General features: G+C 39.2%; 1 protein-coding gene across 1 annotated transcript in view; it reads left to right on the forward strand.

The window, feature by feature from the left end:
• Positions 1–19,899, forward strand: part of nectin1b (nectin cell adhesion molecule 1b) — a gene marked incomplete at its 3' end in the record, with an annotated part of 164,324 nt that overhangs the window by 124,454 nt on the left and 19,971 nt on the right. Inside the window, exons 7-8 of the mRNA XM_083913856.1 lie at positions 2,248–2,314; positions 14,512–14,607. Of these exons, the coding sequence (XP_083769982.1) occupies positions 2,248–2,314; positions 14,512–14,607 (163 nt within the window). The remainder of the gene's footprint in view (positions 1–2,247; positions 2,315–14,511; positions 14,608–19,899) is intronic.

Consider the following 19,899-nt stretch of genomic DNA (forward strand, 5'->3'; position numbering starts at 1 on the left):
GGGCTGGACAGGTGGTAAGATTAGGTGTGCACTCTTGTCAGCCCACGAGAGAGAAACACTTTGAAAAGGATAAAGCCCTTTGTTGGAAGAGTTAATGTGTTGAGAGACAGAAGAACACACTTTGAAACATGTCAGTGCCTACTTGTCATTCATTCTGAGAGCAGACAATCTCCTTTCCTATAGACCACTTTATGAAAAAGAATCTAATAGCACTCTGGCTTACTCTCGTCTTGTTTACTATTGCAGATGCAATCGATGATTATCATTGAAGCAGCAATTATTTGAGCAGATGCTTGATTGTAACGTGGGCCCATTTCCCATTAAAACACTATTGTTAATCAGGACTGATTGCAGGAGCATGTGTTGCACCCTCTTTTTGGGAAAGCTTCACCTCTGTTGAGTTGTCAGGATATCATCAGGAAATGTAGAAGATTTCCCAGCAGATTTTTGAGTATGCAGCAGGTCCAGAAGTAGGGGTGTTGCGAAATGTGGTAACACTTTATAATAATAGTACAAATCTTATACTTTAATAATGTTCAACTAATGCATGACTCATGATGATGTATGGATTAATAGATCAGTTGATAGATCATTATTTCAGGAATGTTAATTCAAAGTTACTTCATACATTAATTGATATGTGACCAAATGAGCTGGATTTCTGTTACATTGAGGTTTATTTCAGGAACATTGGAGACAAAACCAAAATCATCTAGAAAGTATTACTGGTAAATTAAATAATAATTACAAGACATGTTTAAGATCTCACTGCTTTCATCAACATAAACCTAATTTTTTTAACTAACTTCATCCCACCCACTGTGTTGTAAATGGGTCTATTGTTGTAGAAAATAAAAATGCATGGTCCTGAAATAAATATACTTTAATGAAGAGGAATCCAGCTAATTTGGTCACATATCAACTAATGGATGAAGTCGCAATAAATTAACTGATGATCTATTAAGTGAACTAATCACATAAAGTCATAGTGACTTGATCATTTGTTAATTGTGAGACACAGAATTCATGATACATATTGCAATAATTAATCCAAGCATTGAATCATCATGAGTCATGCACTAGTTAAACAATATTTAAGTATATGATTATAATCTTGTAATAAAGAGTTACCATTAATGTTTTAATGTTTTTAACGCAAACCTTAAGTTCCATACAAACAATGATGCAAATATTATTCAAATATTGATCTACTTCTATTAAATCTGACTGTGAATTGGTAGTTAAAGTCTGAACACTGCAAAAGCAAAGTTTGTAGGTCTTTTAAATTGAATTCAGAATGTGTTTTAGAATAAATAGGACTCATTTCGTTGCATCGATTAGACAGGTCAGAATGCCATTAAAGATAGATTTAAGGACCCTTTATCTCTTCGACTCTATTTACTTCTGCCTCCCCTCCTTCAGCCGACCAGGTAATTTTGTTCTGCCTGCGAACCAGGGGCCATGACAATTTTGAACATTGCCAGCTGCTGCCCGTTCACACAGGGGAAAACAGAAGTTGCAGAGGATGCAGCTGAGAGAACAACAAGCAACCAAGCTTTTTGAATCTAAAATATGTGTTATTCCAAAGGTGATAAAAGTTTCCGCCATCTGCCCAAGACGAATTGTGTGAAATGTGTTTTCAACAAAGAAGGAAACAAGCATTTGAGTTAAATATTGGTAATTGCCTTTGTCTAAAATACCAGGTTGCCAGGGTTTCCAAGAAGCTCTTGGCTTTACTGGATATACAAGATGCAAAGCACATCCTAATAGGAATGATGCTGCTGTGTGCTGGGGTTGGCTATCTTCCTCCCTGGGAATATTACCAAAACAAGAGAGGTTGGGGGTGTACAGAATCTGGCTGAGGGTGCACATGAGCCTTTAATCAACTTGCATGATGAGATTACAGTGCTTATTTTAGAGGTCCCCCTCCAGAATCGTGTAATTGATTTCATATTCAAAGCAGTGATGCTAACATCAAGCTTCGGCGAGACGCTCTGCCAGGTTTTGGCCTCCGCGACAACTCCTGCTGCTCGTCTCGGCGCTCTGCGGCTGCTGCAGTCCACCGCTGAGCCTGCCCAGATAGCCAGTGCTTCTACCTCTCAGGAATGCTTTTTAAGACAAATGAAGCACACAGACTCTTACTCCTCCCATTGCTTTCTGTCTCTTTCCCCCTCCCTGCTAATTTATCTTTTTTTCTCACTCTGATGCCAAAGTAACTGCTCTCTGTTTCCCACTCCCCTCCCTCAGCATTGCTGTTGCTGCTGTTGCTGATAGTTGTGTGACACAGGCTCCAGAGAAGCCAGAGTCCCCCACAAGGAAAGTAGAGGCACCTGACCCCAGTCTATCCCCCGCTGATCCCTGTCCTCCTGGATCCTCAATTCTGTTGCCTGCATGTAATGGTGGCCTGCAAGTGACATACTTGAGCACACCATTGTGAGCGCTGAAAGCAGCACACGTTCATCGACATGGTCATTTTACGAGAAATTCACCCCGGACTTGACATCTGAAAAACTTTGAGTTTAAAGGATTTTTGTTTGATAACACTCAACAAATTGAGACTTTTGAAGTGATCAGTAACAGTCACATCTTGATTTGGTGTGAACATCATGCTCGATAAACAACTATGAATGAAATTAAATTTGCTGAAAACAGTGCCAAGATAAATCAAAGTTAATTAAAAGTCTTAAGATAAAACATCAAGCTCCACTTAGAGTTTATCAGATCGGGGGAGCTTGGACAGAACAGAACACTTTTTTGTCGAGATTGAACATATCACATTGTCAATCAGAGGGAAATCAGTAAGCTTATGGAGGCTTTGTTTTACATAAGCTAAAACTCACTGATAATGGTACCACTTTGTGCAACCTCCCTCCTTCGCCTCTTGCTCTTTCCCCTTCTTTTGTGTGCATGATTGTCAAATATGCATGACAAGAGTCGTGTCAGTGCTGTGTTACTGTTGTTAGTGTTTCCTACTTGTAGCTCGGCATGTTATGCTTAGTGTAGTGAGATGTGATTTGAAGCTTTAATTGTCCAGATTAATATTTGTGTCTATTTTCCTTTGGCATGCCCTCAAACATGTTCAGTGTCTTATGGAGAAACAAATATTTTGAAATGTCTAATTATTTGAATGCAGATTTGCAAGTGAATGTGTTGGGTTTATTTTAATGTAGAGAACTACTGCGAAAGATTCATATTTTTTATATGAGTGTCTGATGTCAGGGTAAAGGGGAAGTATTTTGCCAGACTGTTTAATTCTGCATGTTGATGAGCCGTTAATCAAGCTTGGACATTTGATAACATGCCTGACTGCACCACCAGTCACGCCTCTGTTTGCCCTCACAAAGCAGCACATGATGTGACTCAAAATTGGTCAATCCTAATAAATCACTGGTCCTTCAGAGGCTACACTGGCAAAATAGTCAACTGATTATCAAAATAGATGGGCATTGTCAAAAGCGATGTTCTCAGAATAATGTGTTCATCGCTCTGTCTTTTGCCCGAGCGCGATGTATGACCTCAAAAATGCCAAAAAGAGCTGCCACTCATGGCGCCGTTATCCTGCAAAATGAACGCTTGTGTTCCTGATGTGCAGCTGGTGTTGACACAGTTACAAGTCCTCGCTGGTATAAATCACTTTAATGCCAACTTCATGGCCATATTTACTGTAATATCTACAAAAAAATCACATGCAGAATGTTAAAAGGATGATAAATTATTGGCTGGATGTCATCGCCACTAAACAACATCAACTGTTTTCTCAATGTAGGCAATAATTCTTTCACTTAATGGTGTCCCAGGACTGAAATGTAGCAACAAGTGGTTTTGGAGGACACTTAGAATTACTGATAGCCTACACTGAAGTGAAGAAATGGGATGCTGAATTTCTAAAAAATAGAAGAACTATTTGAAGGTTGACACTGGGAGCATTGATTCGTAAAGACATTATTTGTACTTTTGTACCCTTTGATTTATAAACAGGTCACCACTGCTTTTCATCATTGGTTAGTGGAGACCTTTTAAAATGTGATAAATGGTAACTCATTGTTGGTCACTTTCTAGCGTTAAGCTGTAACCAAAGTATTGTCTTTCTTGTCTTTCTGAGTCTTTAATTTTGGACTTATTGTACTGGATGTGAATTCGAATCATTCACTGTTGTTGTTGAGTAAAAATGGTGCTTGGATTCTCTGTACATAATGTTATACATGCAGTGCAACTGTCTATAACAATCACTTTTATTTTCATGTTTTGTATAGCGGTGTATGTAATCTACTATCAAAGCCTGAGGTGTTGGAAAAGGTTTGGAAACCAGCCGTGTGTGTAAAATTGTAAAGTTAAATGTTCTAAAAAGCAAAACGTTCCTCCACCAACCGAAATCATTTTTGATAAACTTGTCAAAGAACAAAAACAGACGTGATCTTGTTTTATTCTTGTTTTTTTCTTTCTTCTCTTGTGAGAAAAGTAAAAAAAAAAAAAACTGAGCTCTGCAGGGTAATTGTTGTCCGCCTTTAGAAAAGATCGGAACGACACAAAGCATGAAAGTAATTGCCTCCTAAAGATCAAATCACATTTATCCCGTCTCGCAATTAAAAGTATCATTAGCATTTAAATTGCCAAATAAGATTGTGATCAACAGAAATCAATGAGAGCACCGAGGATCAGCTCAAACGCTTCACAATGTTTTCCACGAGTGAGGCTGTGGTCATACGGCGGCTCTTTAATCCAAACGCTTCTGGGGATGCGACACTTCAGTTTCTCTCACATGCAGCGAACAGCACGAGTGTTTCCTAGCTGTCACACTGAGGGACGTCTTCACTCAGATTAACAGCAGCTCAAAAACTGACTCATTGCTGCAAAAAGTTCCTAATAGAAAGGTCGCTTTTTTTGTGAATGCACTGTTAAAGTCATTTCCTTTGCTGTAAATCTTCTCTCACAGATTACTCTTCTCAGTTTAAGGATTAGTTATGTTTTCTCCTCGCTATCCCCCTTAAATCTCCCCTTAAGCTGCCCTGAGCCTTTTGTAGCCAACAGAGCGAGGAGGAGCGAGGTCTTCAAGGTGGATGTCTGAGTAGGAAACAGTGCAAACTTGAATGTAGCTTATGGTTCTCTGCCCAGTGCTTTCTGCTCCCCACAGGCTTGTGGTGCTTGTCAGCTTTCATTAGTGTCTGTGTCTCACAAAGCCAACGCCCACATGCTGCCTGCATCAGATTCAGCTCTGAGGAGGTCTGAGTGATAATCACACAGCTGAGGTGCACATGAAATGGTCAAGCTGAGATGAGCATCACCATGCTGCATGTAACTGACAGATCGAAGAACCATTAAGTTCAAAACACTGAATTAAGGCATCGGGGGGTGGAAATGCAGAAGATTACACAAACATTTGAAGGGCTGAATATGTACTATATAGCCTATGGTACCAGTGTACATCATAGAAGAACATTTTTTAAGTCTTACTCTTTATTTACAGTATGTTGACACCATCTTGTACTTAACATCTTTTTATTCTTAATTGCTATTTTGAACAGTCACAAGGTTACAGCTCCACAGTTACTTGCTCAGAAAGGCTAAATTAATCAAAACGTTCACAAGAAGTAAGGAAAAAGGAAAAGAAAAAATTTATATTTAAGATCAAAGGCTAATCTTATTTAGCTTGAAAGGCAAAGAAGTCATTTAATTTTTCATCTGGAGGTCATCGTTGTACAGTATTATTATAAAATGCATTCACCAGTGATGCAAATATTCCCTGAGTGACTCCACAGCTGACATTGTGGAGCTTTTTTAAATGAATATTTCAAACTGTGAAAACCGCATTTCAACTCAGTTTCAATTAGTTTGTCATATGCATTTGAGTTTATTCTGTGCAACTACGTTTTTTCTTTGCACATGTAGCTTATTCTGTGTCGAGGCTGGTTCACTGATTGCACAGTGCTGTGAGAAAGCCTGACATCAGACCCCTTCCACTATATCCACTATCTGTTTTGCAAAGGACACCGTATGGTTTAGCTCTGCCCAAGACAATTGGGATTGTTTCAAAGAAATACCAATACCGAGTGTTTTTCCCCTATTGCAGAATGATTAGCCGGTGAAGCCAGACCATACTCCAGTGATGACGAAGTGCTGTGGAGATATGGCTATGTGAGACTATTCTGTGTCCAAATGTTGCAGATTCTATGATAGGTCTGAGCATGTAGTGTTCTCTTGCTGAAGCAAATTCAAATATGTCCACATGCATGCTTTTTTTTTGAGTGCTCTGTCAATGGATACTTTTTAGAGAGGAGCCAGATACTCGGCTGAAACAAATATCCGGTACGGATAACGCACTTTTGCAGAGTACAAGTAATATGCATCGATACCCGTGCTCGGATTGAATGAAAATCCTCATTTGCGGACTCTGTCTGCATCTGTGATAGGCTTGTCACAGTGTCGCTCTGCTGCTGTGTCCCCCACCACACACACACACACACACACACACACACACACACACACACACACACACACACACACACACACACACACACACACACACACACACACACACACACACACACACACACACACACACACACACACACACACACACACACACTCCCTCACTCAGACTCATGGGTCATTTACTTTTAAGTTTCTTCAGGTTTGTTTTCAGTTCGGTTTGTACTCACTTATTAACAGCAGAGTTCATGGGTTCATTCAGATGTGCTGCTTGGTAGAATGGGACTCGCGTTGCGTCCTCGCCTGTCTGAGATTTGTTCCTTTTTCTTTTTTCTAACTGAGTGTCTGACACTTTCTTGCTGTATTTTCCATAAATAAAATAATAAAACTAGTGGTGGTATAAATATTACACATTAATTAAGCCAATAGTATCCAGCTGCAGACCTGGAGCACAAGCCCCTCACTTGACACAAGTCCCTCACTTGACAAAGCCCCCTTACTTGACGGAAGTGATGCAAATGTAGTTTTTTTTTAACTTTATTGAAAGTCAGGCAATAGTTTTTTTAATAGGTTATTTAAACTTTTTTTGAAAAAGCACAAAACATAGCAAATTAAAGGAAATCGGTTTTTTTTACTTTATTGAAAAAAATAAGTTTTCGTTTTTTTTGAAAAAGAACATACAATTCCCCTCAGTCAGGTCTCAGTCCTTCATACACAGTTAGTGTATCTCACACTTAATTTAGTCCTGAATATTGTGACATTACAAAGATAAAATTTAAAATCAAATATTACAATGTGGATGTTTTGGTGAAGATAAACGCAAAGTTTTAATGGAAACAAAAATTAAATGCAACTTTAAAAAACAAAAATTTAAAAGCCCTTTATAACAGGGTGACGTGAAATTTCAAAATAAAAGTAGTGGGCTGTAGGAAAGGACGATACTTAGTCAGTCCACGAGCACAACAGTCCTGTGACTGCCAATAAATATTAATAAAATTGAAAAATATATACATTTATATTAATAAATGACTATATGTAATGTGAAAAGTCAGTTAATTTTAAAGAAATCACAAAATGGAAACTGTAAATGTTAAATCAGACAAATTGTGAGATGGTGCAGAGTTTGACCAGCAGACACACGAGTATGGATTAACAAAGTTTAGTTTAATAGCCGTTTATATTGATTTCATGATCCAATTTTAGAATTCACTAATCATCTCGGCAACAATACATAAAAGTTATTTTGTCACTTTTAACTTCAATCTTAATGAGGCAATATTAACCAGTTTGTATTCATTCATTCATTCATCTTTAACCGCTTGTCCCTGTCGGGGTGCGGGGGGGCTGGAGCCGATCTAGCTTTTTTATTATTTAATCTATTTAAATGGTAATAATTAAACATCAAAAAAGTCTTTATGGCACACTGAAACCATTCTGGACAGAATTCTTGGACATGATGCGGTTTGCATGTTATTTATCAAGGCAGTGGCTGTGAAGATGGAGATAGAGGCGTTTTTGTTAGAAGCTTCAGTTTCTTCCTCTTGAAGTCTGTGGGCTTCTTGTACAGTTCCATGACAATGGGGCCAAAGGCAAAACATTTAGTGCCGGTGAACCTCTTTTTAGGTTTGTAGTGCTTGAATTCAAAGAAGATAGCTGCTCCTTCTGGTAACTTCTCCACATGTCTCTGGATCTCCATCCTCACACTGGAGTGAATCTAGGTGTCTTCCTTCCTGGAGGCCACAGGGGTGTCCTGCCCTGGGTTCACATCTACACCGTTCAAATCTTTAACACCAATAGTCATGTATGGTAAGGCAATATACCAGTTTCTACCAATCTGGATCTGAATGATGAACACTGACATTTTACCTCAAGCAAAAGCACGTTAAAGACAAAGGCAACAGAATCTATAGGTTGTCTCGCTCCTGGTGTGTCTTTAAGGATTCCAAAAAGAAAAGAGACCACTTCATCAAGCTGCGTGTCATCAAAGCAGATGGTGGCCACAGCGAATGCAGATAGCCGGTGGTGATGGCCTGCAAATAAACATCACTTTAAAATGACATGGCATTGCCCATCTTCTGATAAATGCTTTAAGATGGACATCCAGTGAATGCCATAACTGCTAATGAATTTAGTGCCATATAGATACCTCAAGGTGTTGTCTTAGTTTAGTCTTCCCTGTTATGAAGTCAATCAGTACTCAACACTGCTGTTTCCGCTTCTCCTGCTCCTCTTCTACCATTTCCTGTAATTTCATAAAGCAAATATTAAAATTATACCAAGCGCAGTTAATTCCACATACTTAGATGGATTTTTACTGACCTCTAGTTTTTTCATCCTCCCTTAGATCCATTGTCCTAAAAGTAAACATTTTATAATGTAGTTATGTTTAGTAAATGCTTGATATAAATTAGGGAGACTAGATAGCATGCTTGATACTATTAACTAAATCACATACTAACCAACTCAGCCAGGTTGATTGTGCATGGCCTCTTTAAGTCACTGTGCTCCCTGATGACGTGATCATCCTGTGTTAGCTCCTGTTGGCCACATTTATAATATAATGAACTTTTAGCAATGTCAAGAAAATTTACATTACTACCACTATTTAAAATTGTAAAAAACACATTAGTTTCTTAAACAAATAATGTCTCAAACCTTTCCATTTTTGTCCTCCCCTTGGCTTGTTACCTCCTCCTGGACATTAAAAACAACTGTGTCCTTTTGAGGAAAGTATTTATTTTTTTACCATGTCATAATGTTAGAAATCAATCAGTTATGGTGATTAACATACATAGCCTTTTATAATATTGGACACTTAATTCACCTGTCTTTCGTTTTAGTCTAAAGACTGGTGGAAGAAGACCATTCAGCATGCTTTCTGCCTCCTTGGAAAAATGGGCAAACCTTCTGCCATGTCTGTAGAACAAACACATATGATACAGACAAAAACAGACACAGACCCCTCCATGTGCAGGTTTTCCACTAGCACTGCACACCACCATCTCCACAGAGCTGCCATGTCATCCTAAAGGAAGAACATTGCCACAAATACAAAGTGCATGTTTGTATTTTTCTATGTTGTAAGGTAACCTCATGATTCCAAAGAGATATTTTTTCTGTTTGATAATGTCTCCTTATAACAGTGAAGTCAAATGGTGCATCCATATACGGGTTAAAGAGAAATATGCCGAGGCTGGCTTGTCTTTTCATCATTGTGGTGCTCATGGTTTTCATTAGCACTGGCAATTTAATAAGCCTTTAGCGGCCGACACAACAATCTCAGCGCAGGAAAATCCCTTACACATCTCACAGGTTGCAAAAAAACTATCAGAAATGTATTTGCCACGGAGTGACAGCAGTATCCTCAAATTCCCGCGCATCAAAGATTGCTAGTTAGCTCGTAATTAGCAACATTATCAACATAGCAAAGCTTACGTTGTTTTTAAACGTCTCCATTATCTTCATCATGTTCAGCCGTGACAGCGAGTTCGCTAAAATTCCCGCCTACTTACTGATCTCATACGTCACTTCCGTCAAGCAAGGGGCTTTGTCAAGTGAGGGACTTGTGTCAAGTGAGGGGCTTGTGCTCCGGGTCTGCATCTGGATGCTACTCAATTAAGCTGCATGCACACACACACACACACTCCCTCTCCCTGCCGGTCGTCAGAGTTTTTTTGTTTCATTTTAAACGTCAGATGTCTCTCTCTCTCTGTGTGTCTCTCTCTCTATCTCTCTCTCTCTCTGTTTCTCTCTCTGTCTCTCTCTCTCTGTCTCTTTCGCTCTCTCTCTCGCTCTCTCTCACACACACACACACACACACACACACACACATACACATACACAAACATTAAAAATAGCATTGATCATAAAAAATTTTTTAAAAAGAGAGTTATGTTGAGTATGTAAACTGCTGTCGTGATCAAAACCATTGATCTGAAGCTCAATGCTAATGCTGTCCTATAAATAGTTTTCTAATTAGCAATAAATATAACAATTTCTAATCAATCATATCAATTGCATGCTTAAATAACATACTGGTTAAAGCCCTGGCCAACTCGACCCACTTCCGGGTTGAATTATGCCCACTTCGGGACTAGGCCCCGCCCACTCCGAGTACGACTACAGATAATTCATACGGTAAACGGATACAGATACAGATAATGCTGTACTCGCTCATCCCTAATACTTTTTCTTACAATGCACTGTAAAGGAAATGGAGCTGCTCACAGCTGGAATGAAATGAAAACACATTAAGGCAATGTTCAGAAAGTTTCGTAACATCATAACAAACAAAAACATGTATCATTTAATATTTGTTTTCTCTTGGGTCTGTTTTTCATGGTTTTGTCTGTCCTTACCAATAATAATTCTCACCTAGTTTTCTTCAGAGTTCTGATAGTGTTACAACATAACTGAGAAAATATCAGACAGGGCAGGAATTAAAGCACACAGACAAATACAGGTTGTTGTTTTTTTAAACTGCCAGGTTAGCCAAACTTATTGGGAAGAGGGAGAATTTTCCATTGTAAACATTTAAAACGTGTTGCGGATTGACTCCCTGGTTCTGTTTTGACCAAACTGCAACCTCTGAGGCTGAAAAATGAAGCCAGAGTGAAAGTGCCAAAAACTGCATTTCATTGAACAGTCATTCCCATAGAGCCCCATGTTGAACTGTCCAAATTTGCAGCATGATACAAAAAAGGTTTTAGTCTCCATAGCTAATCCCCCCATCCATGACAACTGCCCGGGGTTATATAAATGATATCAAGGCTTAAAGTTATGCACAATTCACTGCATGGCTGCTGTGAGTGCCTTGTTTAAAATAAAGTCTCATAATATGACCAGTTGTTTCTTGGCACATTGTAGTTGCAGCAATGGTACTGTGTTAGTCACAATCAATTATGTGAGATCATAATCATCATAACTGATAGAAATGATGTCCAAAGTTAAGAAAATGAGAACCACGTTGGAAAAAATTGAATAATCCTTTAGATGCAGTCAAAGCATGCAATACTCACCAGAAACAAAGCTGGAGAAATTTAGACAAATTGTGGATAGACATGAGACAGCTAGCTGCTAAACTTTAGGACAAAATTGAGCTTTCCCTTTTTTTAAGATTCAATTTTTTTTAATTTTATTTATTACTTCCTGCCAGTGTAAGACAGAAAAGTGTATCAATGTCCTGCACACTAACAGAAACCATATATTTTAAAGATTTATAATATAGTTTTAGTCTCTCCTATAGAACTGGGACACAACTTGAGTAACTGAGCACACACGCATACTGTTTGTTTGCCTTGGCACATGCGTGCCTGAGCACACAGCCATACTGTATGTTTGTGCACACACTCCACTTCATTTAAACACGGATGGTACTTTTTGCTCTGTTTTCCTGCCAGTTAGTCAACCAGTAGTGACAGTGTATACACTGACAGTCTCCAGAGGCTGCTGTTTCTGAGTAACATGATTACAATGTAGCTGAATTCAATCAAGAAAGGAAGGTATGACAGAGAGAAAGTAGTTGCTGCTGGGTGGTAGTCACGATGAGTCGAGGGGGTTTCTTCATGTTTGGTCAGATTTAATAAACCCACTCTGCATATGGGGCCCCAACTGGTATCTATTTGAACAGGCTCCTTCACCTAATGTGCAATGAAATTCAATCATCAGGGGTCCTATGAGATCAAATGTAAGTTGACAAAAGCAGCAGGATCTGAATGCAAATGCTGTATCATACATAAACATGGTATGATTTCATCTTGCTTGAATAATCCAGATGCAAGATGCAACTGATGTCCTAAAACAGAAAATATTTGTGGTTTCACAATTTCGATTCTAAATCGAAGAACGATCAACATGATTAAGTTTGGACATTCTCCCAGTAGGACTATTTATTTTTTTCTCCACCCCCCCTATTTTGGTATGTTCCGAAGAAAAAAACAAAAATGCCTAGACAATGTTGCTTACCTGCCAGTAGCCTGCAGCTAAAGACAATGTGTAACGTTAGCTTACCAGTAACCTGCAGTTGCAGTTTTCAAGACACCATGGCCACTGCTGGTGTCGGAGGTGACGTAGAAGCTACTGAACTGGAACATCCTCCTGCGCCTCTGGTAAACAATTTTGTCTGTTATGTAAACAATGAACAGGCAACTTCGTGGTGCATTCGGGTGCGACTAGTAAACTCTCAGAGAATCAAACTGTTGTTGTAAAGTACTCTTCTGTCATCTAGTGGTTTCTTCTTTTTCTAGTTTAACAGTTTGTTCCCATTTGACTGGTTAAATCAGTCATTGTTATTACATTTTAAATCAACTATTTACATTTGACCTTATGGCCATAGTGTGGTCGTGTGGTCGAGATTCCCTGGTCTAACAACAGCATAGTCGTCAGTGCTGGAGTAAATATTGTGACCTTAAAAATCGTGACCTTAAAAAAGTGAAATTGAATCATAGATATGGAGAATCAAATAGTGACACCCCTTTTAAATATTGTATAAAATGTTTGATGATGCTGCATTTCCTTTTAATGAAATGACAATCAGGCCAGCACATGTGGTATTCATCAGCTTTTTGTTTCAGCTAATTGAATAAATGTCCTGATTTTGTGTCTCAGTGTAGGCACAGGGCAGGCAGAGGCATACAATTACATTTTGTCTTGTACATTTCTTGAAAGAAAATTATCTTGTCAGCTGTCACAGCTTGTTTTATTTTTTTTAAATTTCACTTGTATCAGAATTCAGTCAATCATAAGCAGTGGATTACAATGCTTCATATTGTGCACGCTGCTGTACCGGTGGAAACTGCATTTCTACACGACTCGTAATTATCTGTCTCAGAGAAAATGGATGCTTCTACTCTGAAGGCTCTGCGATGGAAGAGGTTATTGTAGATGAGGGAGTGTGCTGCGTGCTGCCTTTCTGTGTTTGCTGTGCCTCTGTGCTGCAGGCTGGCTGAAGAGGGTGCCACATGAATCTGGCAGTGGCACGGCAGCCCTGTCTGGAGACAAGGTGATACGGACTGGAAATAATGAGCGTGAAAGAAAGAGTTAAGAGGTTCACTCATGCACAAATTTTCTGCACATTAAAACGCTGCCTTGGCCTTGCAGAAAGGTCATGTTATTCAATAAGGACGTGAACCAGTGCGAATGGGAGGCGGGAGGAGCTGGAGATAATGCATGTAGGTACACAGCTCACTGTCTGTGCTCCACTTCATTATCTTTGATCACTCCTGATATCATGTCAGAATACAGCAGATGACATCTGACTGCCAGCATGTTTGAGGGAAGGGGTTTTCTTTGTAACAATTTCATAACAACATCCCCTCTGCTTCCTTGTCTGATATAATTATCCGGATGTACTTCAAACAATTTCAACATCAAGCTTTCAATTACTGCTGTCTTTCCTGTTCACAATTTAATTTTCCTTTTTATTATCATATCCACAACTCTGTGCTGGGCGGTCTTTATCTCCAGTGAAAGCTTCATTGTTGATTTGGCGAAAATAGTTGTTAGCTGTTCCGTTCTTGGTGGCATGTAAATGGGTGCAGGTGTTCAGGTGATGAGGCTTTGCTCTTTCACAGGTGTGGCAACAGAGGGGTTGGGTGAGCGCCTTTGGATTAGGGGATGTTAGTACCAGGGATCCAGGGAAATGTGGAGAACAGAAGCTACCTGCTGAGCTCTTTGAGTCACAGCTCAGGATGACATGTCAAACAAACAGTCACGGAAAAGTAGGCAGGGTGTTTGTCCGTGTGGCACTCTGGATGAGACTCAATCCACCCTGAGGACTTGACTCACACATGCCCTTCTCCCTGCCCCCTATACTCCCTCCATCCCTATCTCCTCACCTCAGTGTCCAATTACAGCCTACTCTCATTAGCACAGTGTCTCTCCAGCGAGAGCCTTTGAAAGGGCAGGGGGAATGGCTGCCGCCTCAACAAAGCCACCAACACGAGATCTATCAAAATCCAAGGAAAGAGTGAAAAAGGCAAGTGCAGGCAGGACTTCTCATTATAGAGTGCTGTAGAAGGTGAGGGACGTAAAAGGTGGCGATCCCTTACTGTGCTGAGTGTCATGTTATCTTTTCACTCTCTTAACAGGACCGACCTCCCACCCGCCCACAAACCAGCCCCTCCTCCACCCAAAAAGAAGAACAGTGACATGAAGGGGCACTTGACATCTGATGACATCCAGGTAAGATCCTCCTGCTCCTCCCTTCTCATTCTTGTGGGTGATCCAACTTAATGTTTGAGAACTTTCCAGATTCCTTTCTCAAATATGTGCCAAACTCTTTCAAATCTCTTTTAGTGACAGGAGGCTATTTTTGTGTATGGGATTTGTCATCTCATGAAGCCGTCTGGATGTTTTTTATCCTCTTTTCTGGACTGGTGCTTGTCACAGAGGTCCTTCAACAATCCAGTTATAGTACAATTGTTAGATTGTTTCAATATCTAAACAGAAATGTCTTCTTCTCAAATTGCAGCCAGTAACATTTAACGTAATTACCAATTTAATCCTAATTAATTTCCCTCATAATAAATAAAATTGTAAGTGGGTCATATTTGACACATGCATACTGTTCTCACTCTGCAGCCTAAATATTTGAAAGTACCTTTTTTAGTTCTGGATTGAGGAGGATATAGGGAAGTTATAATTAGCCCCTGTGGGTATATGCAGCTAAGTCTGATTTGAGACATGATCACTATGCGTTGTATGGTGTTATTTCATTCTATTGTGTTTGTAGTTGAATGGCATAGATTATTAAGTACCACTTAAGTCTGATAAAACAGCTTCATTTCACAATAGTGTTTATTTTTTTAGAGCAGATGAGCAGTTCTATTAGTCAGAGACAAACTGAAATGTCAACATCGAGTGGATTAATGAGGAGCATCTACTGATATAACAATTTTCTCAAATCTCTGATCCGGGGCGAAGAGGCAAAACACTCGCCACCACTCCAAATACCCGTGTTCAATCCTCCGCAGTATACCGCTTTGATGTACAGACATGCAGAGGCTGGGGCGGCTGCATGAGAAACAAGCATGTTTTGCTTTCTCGGTTCCTTCCTGGCAGATTAAAATAAGCAAACAACACTATCAGCATGTCCCAAAGTCCATACATTTTAAGATTATAAGGTTTGTAGTGTGTTCACAGTGTTATCTAAGCTCAAAACAGACAGCATAAATTTAATAAATATATACAAGTTCCATGTGTGGTCACAATTGGGAAAAATTCAAACTGACTGTGGACGGTTGTAAAACAACTCTAGTAACAATAGAATGAGGATATAAAAAAGCTCTAAAAATAGAAATCTGGACTTTTAGAACAGACAGATTTGTTACATTTAATTGGAATTGTCATTGTGAAGTTGCAGTTTGATTCCTGTTAGTATAAAACAGTTGGTCTTCAGGGCTCTATGCCAGAAATTTCTTAGGTTTAAGCAACAAAACTACTTGGTTTAGTTCAGGAAAAGAAATGTGGCTTGGGTTAAAATAAAGCCTTTCAGACAGAAACCCCTTGTACCATTTGTAAAACAGTCAGGTTTGTTGATTTCTTGTTTACTGCAAAAAAGTATACTGTTAAGATTAGTACTAAATAATGTGCACAATTAATCTATAGGATGGAATTGGGACAGTAGTGTTAATGCTTTTGTCAACTTGACAACTTGTCAACTTGTGCACCACCACATATACAAAACTGCAGCTCAACCTGACATATGCATCTTGAATAGGGTCAAAACATGTTTTCCAAGCCCCTCACTCAAAATTCTCAACATCACTCACACCATCCCTGTACAGCTCTTTGATAACTGGCTCCTAGTGCCAGTATAAATCAGCTGGTGGTTGCATTGAACAATATTGTATTGTCCGGCTTGCACACAACACAACAGTTATACTTACATTAACATACATTTTGCTTTTTAAGTAGCACATACTCAGGACCGTATGAATGAATTCCAAGATGTCTTTTGCATCAACTTTCCCTGTGGCTTCCCAGTGTGTCTGCTGGGATTTTGTCCGTATAGCATAAACAAGTGCAACAGTATGTACACATCCGTGGTTGGGCGCAGTGTTCATGAGTCCAGAGAGGCCGCAGTGAGCTTTCTCAGGTTGTTAGTGTTGTCAAAGACTGTGATACAAAATAATTGCCAATTCCAAATTGGGAAAATAAAGTGGAAAAAAGAATGTGTTACAGTTCGAATAATTGGAGATTCACCTAACTGCTGAGTTTGCCACTGCATATCAACACTGCTGAGATTTTAAATCCAGCCCTATGATAATCTTTATAGCTCCAAGGTCAAACTCTTGGACATCTGGGCAGAGATGGTGATGAAGAGAAGGGGAAGTGCTCTCCTCCCTACACAACTACTGCAGAGGAGTACTTGAGCAAGGCACCTAATGCCACATGCACTGGTGATTAGTCGACAGATGAGGCTTTAATAGACACTTTACAGGATTTAATGTGTTCAGTTTTATGGCTGTAGTTGCTGAAGCTGCATGCTCAGCAAGCTTGCATCTGGAAAAACTAAAGTAAGCAAAAGAAATAAGTATAACAGCAGGTTCATGACATGGTGGGTAAAGGGTGCATGAATGAACAATAATCATTGATGCATAAACAATAAGCATCATTGTTATACAAGTAGGCATTTGCAGAACAAAATATATTTAACTGAACAAAACATTTTTAAGGTTCAAGCTTTCAGGTTTATTTTTATCTGTGGCTGGAATTAATTCTGCACAGCAGATCATGACATACCAATGGGTGCACCTTTGACATTCATTCACCATCTGATGATCTAAAATAAAAATAACTTAGTGGAAGGATTATCTGAGCTACAACTTTGTATCATAAACCAGAAAATAAGGCATTCTGTCTTGCCTTTCTCCCTTCAGCTGGACAGGGTCCTTCTCCAAAACATGTCAATCATCCTTATGAGCTGCGTCTTTAAATGACACTGAGATAATCAGCATCTGGAGAGCTGCCAGGCAATTTGTAACACAGTTCTATTTATTGTTCATGATGTTTTTGAACTGCCTCGCTAGACTTTATTTTCTCACTCTTTTTAATGACCCAGAAGCCATAGTTACCATACCAGGCTTGTTCAATCACTCAAGAGAGTAACCATTGTATTTGATGATAAATCTTTATCATTATGTATATGAAACAATGAAAAATAAAGTTGTAGTTACAAGGATGATTAAATAACTTTAAATCAATTTATTTGTTTTCTTGCTGTTTTATGATAAATGTGTTGTTGCTCAGCCCATTCTCATTCCTAGGCCATCAAAAACCACACTTCTACTGTCTCTTTCGCAATAGAGCAAATGGTTAAGGGCTGCCCACGACCATTATGAGTGGTTGAAAGAAATAAAAACAAGCCATAGCGGGGGAATTCTTTCATATCCCAGGATGTAGAACAGGTCTGGCAATGCAAGACTAGGGGCTCTTATACTATGCCACCTTACTACCTTTATTACTTCCGCAATAATTACTCTGGCCACTAGAGGCAGCCACCTAACAACAAACGTGAATATGGGTTTTCATAAGCAACTTGCACAATCAGCTGGCTTACACTGGCACATTTACACACACTGGCACATGTAATGCTAATAAATGTGCATTGTCCTCATGAAAAAAAGAAATTAAATGAAACCCTATATGGACATTTGTTTGGTAAGGACGGTCCATCCCAACCACACTGAACATCGATGAAAAACGAAAACACCTAAAGAAGATTTCGGAAAAAGGTTTTGATTACAAACGCCACACAGACAGGTAAAGGGAAATTAAGTTTTATCACAGCTTTATTTCAGGATATGTTGCTAGGTGACTTGGCTGACCTGAAGAAATTGGCAGAATGATTTTATCATTGCCCAATGCACAGAGCAAAACTGGCAACGCAGGCAAGTATCAACGTCTGCTCTCATTACATCACAACTGACTCTGTTGCTGTGAGGTGTACCCTAAGAGCCAAACAGAGGACAAGCATCCAGAAGGCCGATGTCTTTATGCTCTAAACAAACATTTCCTCCACTTAATTGGATATAAAGTCTGTTGCTCGGCTTACAGTCCAACCATTTAGCTATTAAATTCTTCACCTTTTAATGAATGGAAAAGCCCACTCCAACTAAATGCATATTGACTGAAATATAACAGCTATTTTTGAGCATGAGAAAATTGGGATCTAACAGCATTTGTCAGCCTTTTGATCCCTCAAATTTAACAGCACAGAAGTATGGAAAGAAAATGTGTTGTTCAACATCTATTATATGAATCTTACATTTATTAGGTTGATAGCTTCATTGTTCTGATTTTTTTTGTTCACCTTACTTCTTTTCATTGAGCAATGAGCAGGTCTGACAAACGTTGAATGAAAGTGTTCATTTGCCATTACAAACTCAATTATTCCCTATATGTAGTGAAAGGAGGCTGTTGTGAACATCTCACCTTAAAAATGGTACTTCGGTGCATTGTGATTATGTCAGAGTTTGACGGATCAATTAGGAGCATACTGCACAGGAAGTTTAAAACGTTGACCTGTTGAAGGGAAACTATTCCCACCCTCACCCACCCAAAATTAATTTCCAGCTGAAAATATCCTTTCATCATCACTCACCCATTGCCAATGTTATCACTTCATTGAATGGGCACTATAAGCGGTCATCAGTGTCAAAGATATGGGTTACAAGGAGCCTGCTACACCTACCAGTAGGTTCAGAAGACCATTATCATCTACTGACAAAGTTGCTGTGAGCTCGGTTAGGCGTCTCTTTTTAATGCTCTTGTGAATTCAAACAAAACAAATATTACTTGGTTGGGTTTAGACAACAAAACTATGGTTAAGTTTAGGAAAAGATTGTAACTTGGGTTCAAATACTAACGTTCGTTGGGTTTGTTAAGAATTACAGTTAGCAATATAGTAATTACAGCAGGTACATAAGGACCGTTAACTTACGTAGTCTATGCAATTTTGAAAATGGCCTAAAAATATATATATGTATGCCCACTGGGCATTTTGAGGGGGTACATAATGAAAGTATTTATTTTCCATAAAAAAAACATATTTAGTCTGAATTCATATTTTGAAAAGTTTTTTTTTACAAGTTTGACAATGACTTTTTGTCACGTTCTGACAGTTACATTGTAGGGTTGGGAATTGCAGGTTGCCAGAGTTGTCTGTTGTTTGGAGCAGCTACTGTAGGCTGGCACTGGGTGAAGTGGAGTTTGTCAATCCTGCAGCTGCTTATTTGTCCCAGCAGCTGAGTGACGGGAGACGGGCAAAAACCGCAGTCAATACAGGCCAAGCATTCACTCCATGGACTGAGATAAAGGAGTTCAACGGCATTAAAACACTTGTCGAAATGGCTACATTTCTCCTTCATCAGTCAGCTAACTTCCATGTTTACTTAGCTTAACGACTAACGGTAATGGCTAACAGTAACTGTCAGTCAAACTCCTCTGCAATACTTGTTTCTATGTTGCGAT

This window comes from Echiichthys vipera (genome assembly GCF_963691815.1).
Source record: "Echiichthys vipera genome assembly, chromosome: 5".
In the NCBI taxonomy this organism is placed as follows: domain Eukaryota; kingdom Metazoa; phylum Chordata; class Actinopteri; order Perciformes; family Trachinidae; genus Echiichthys; species Echiichthys vipera.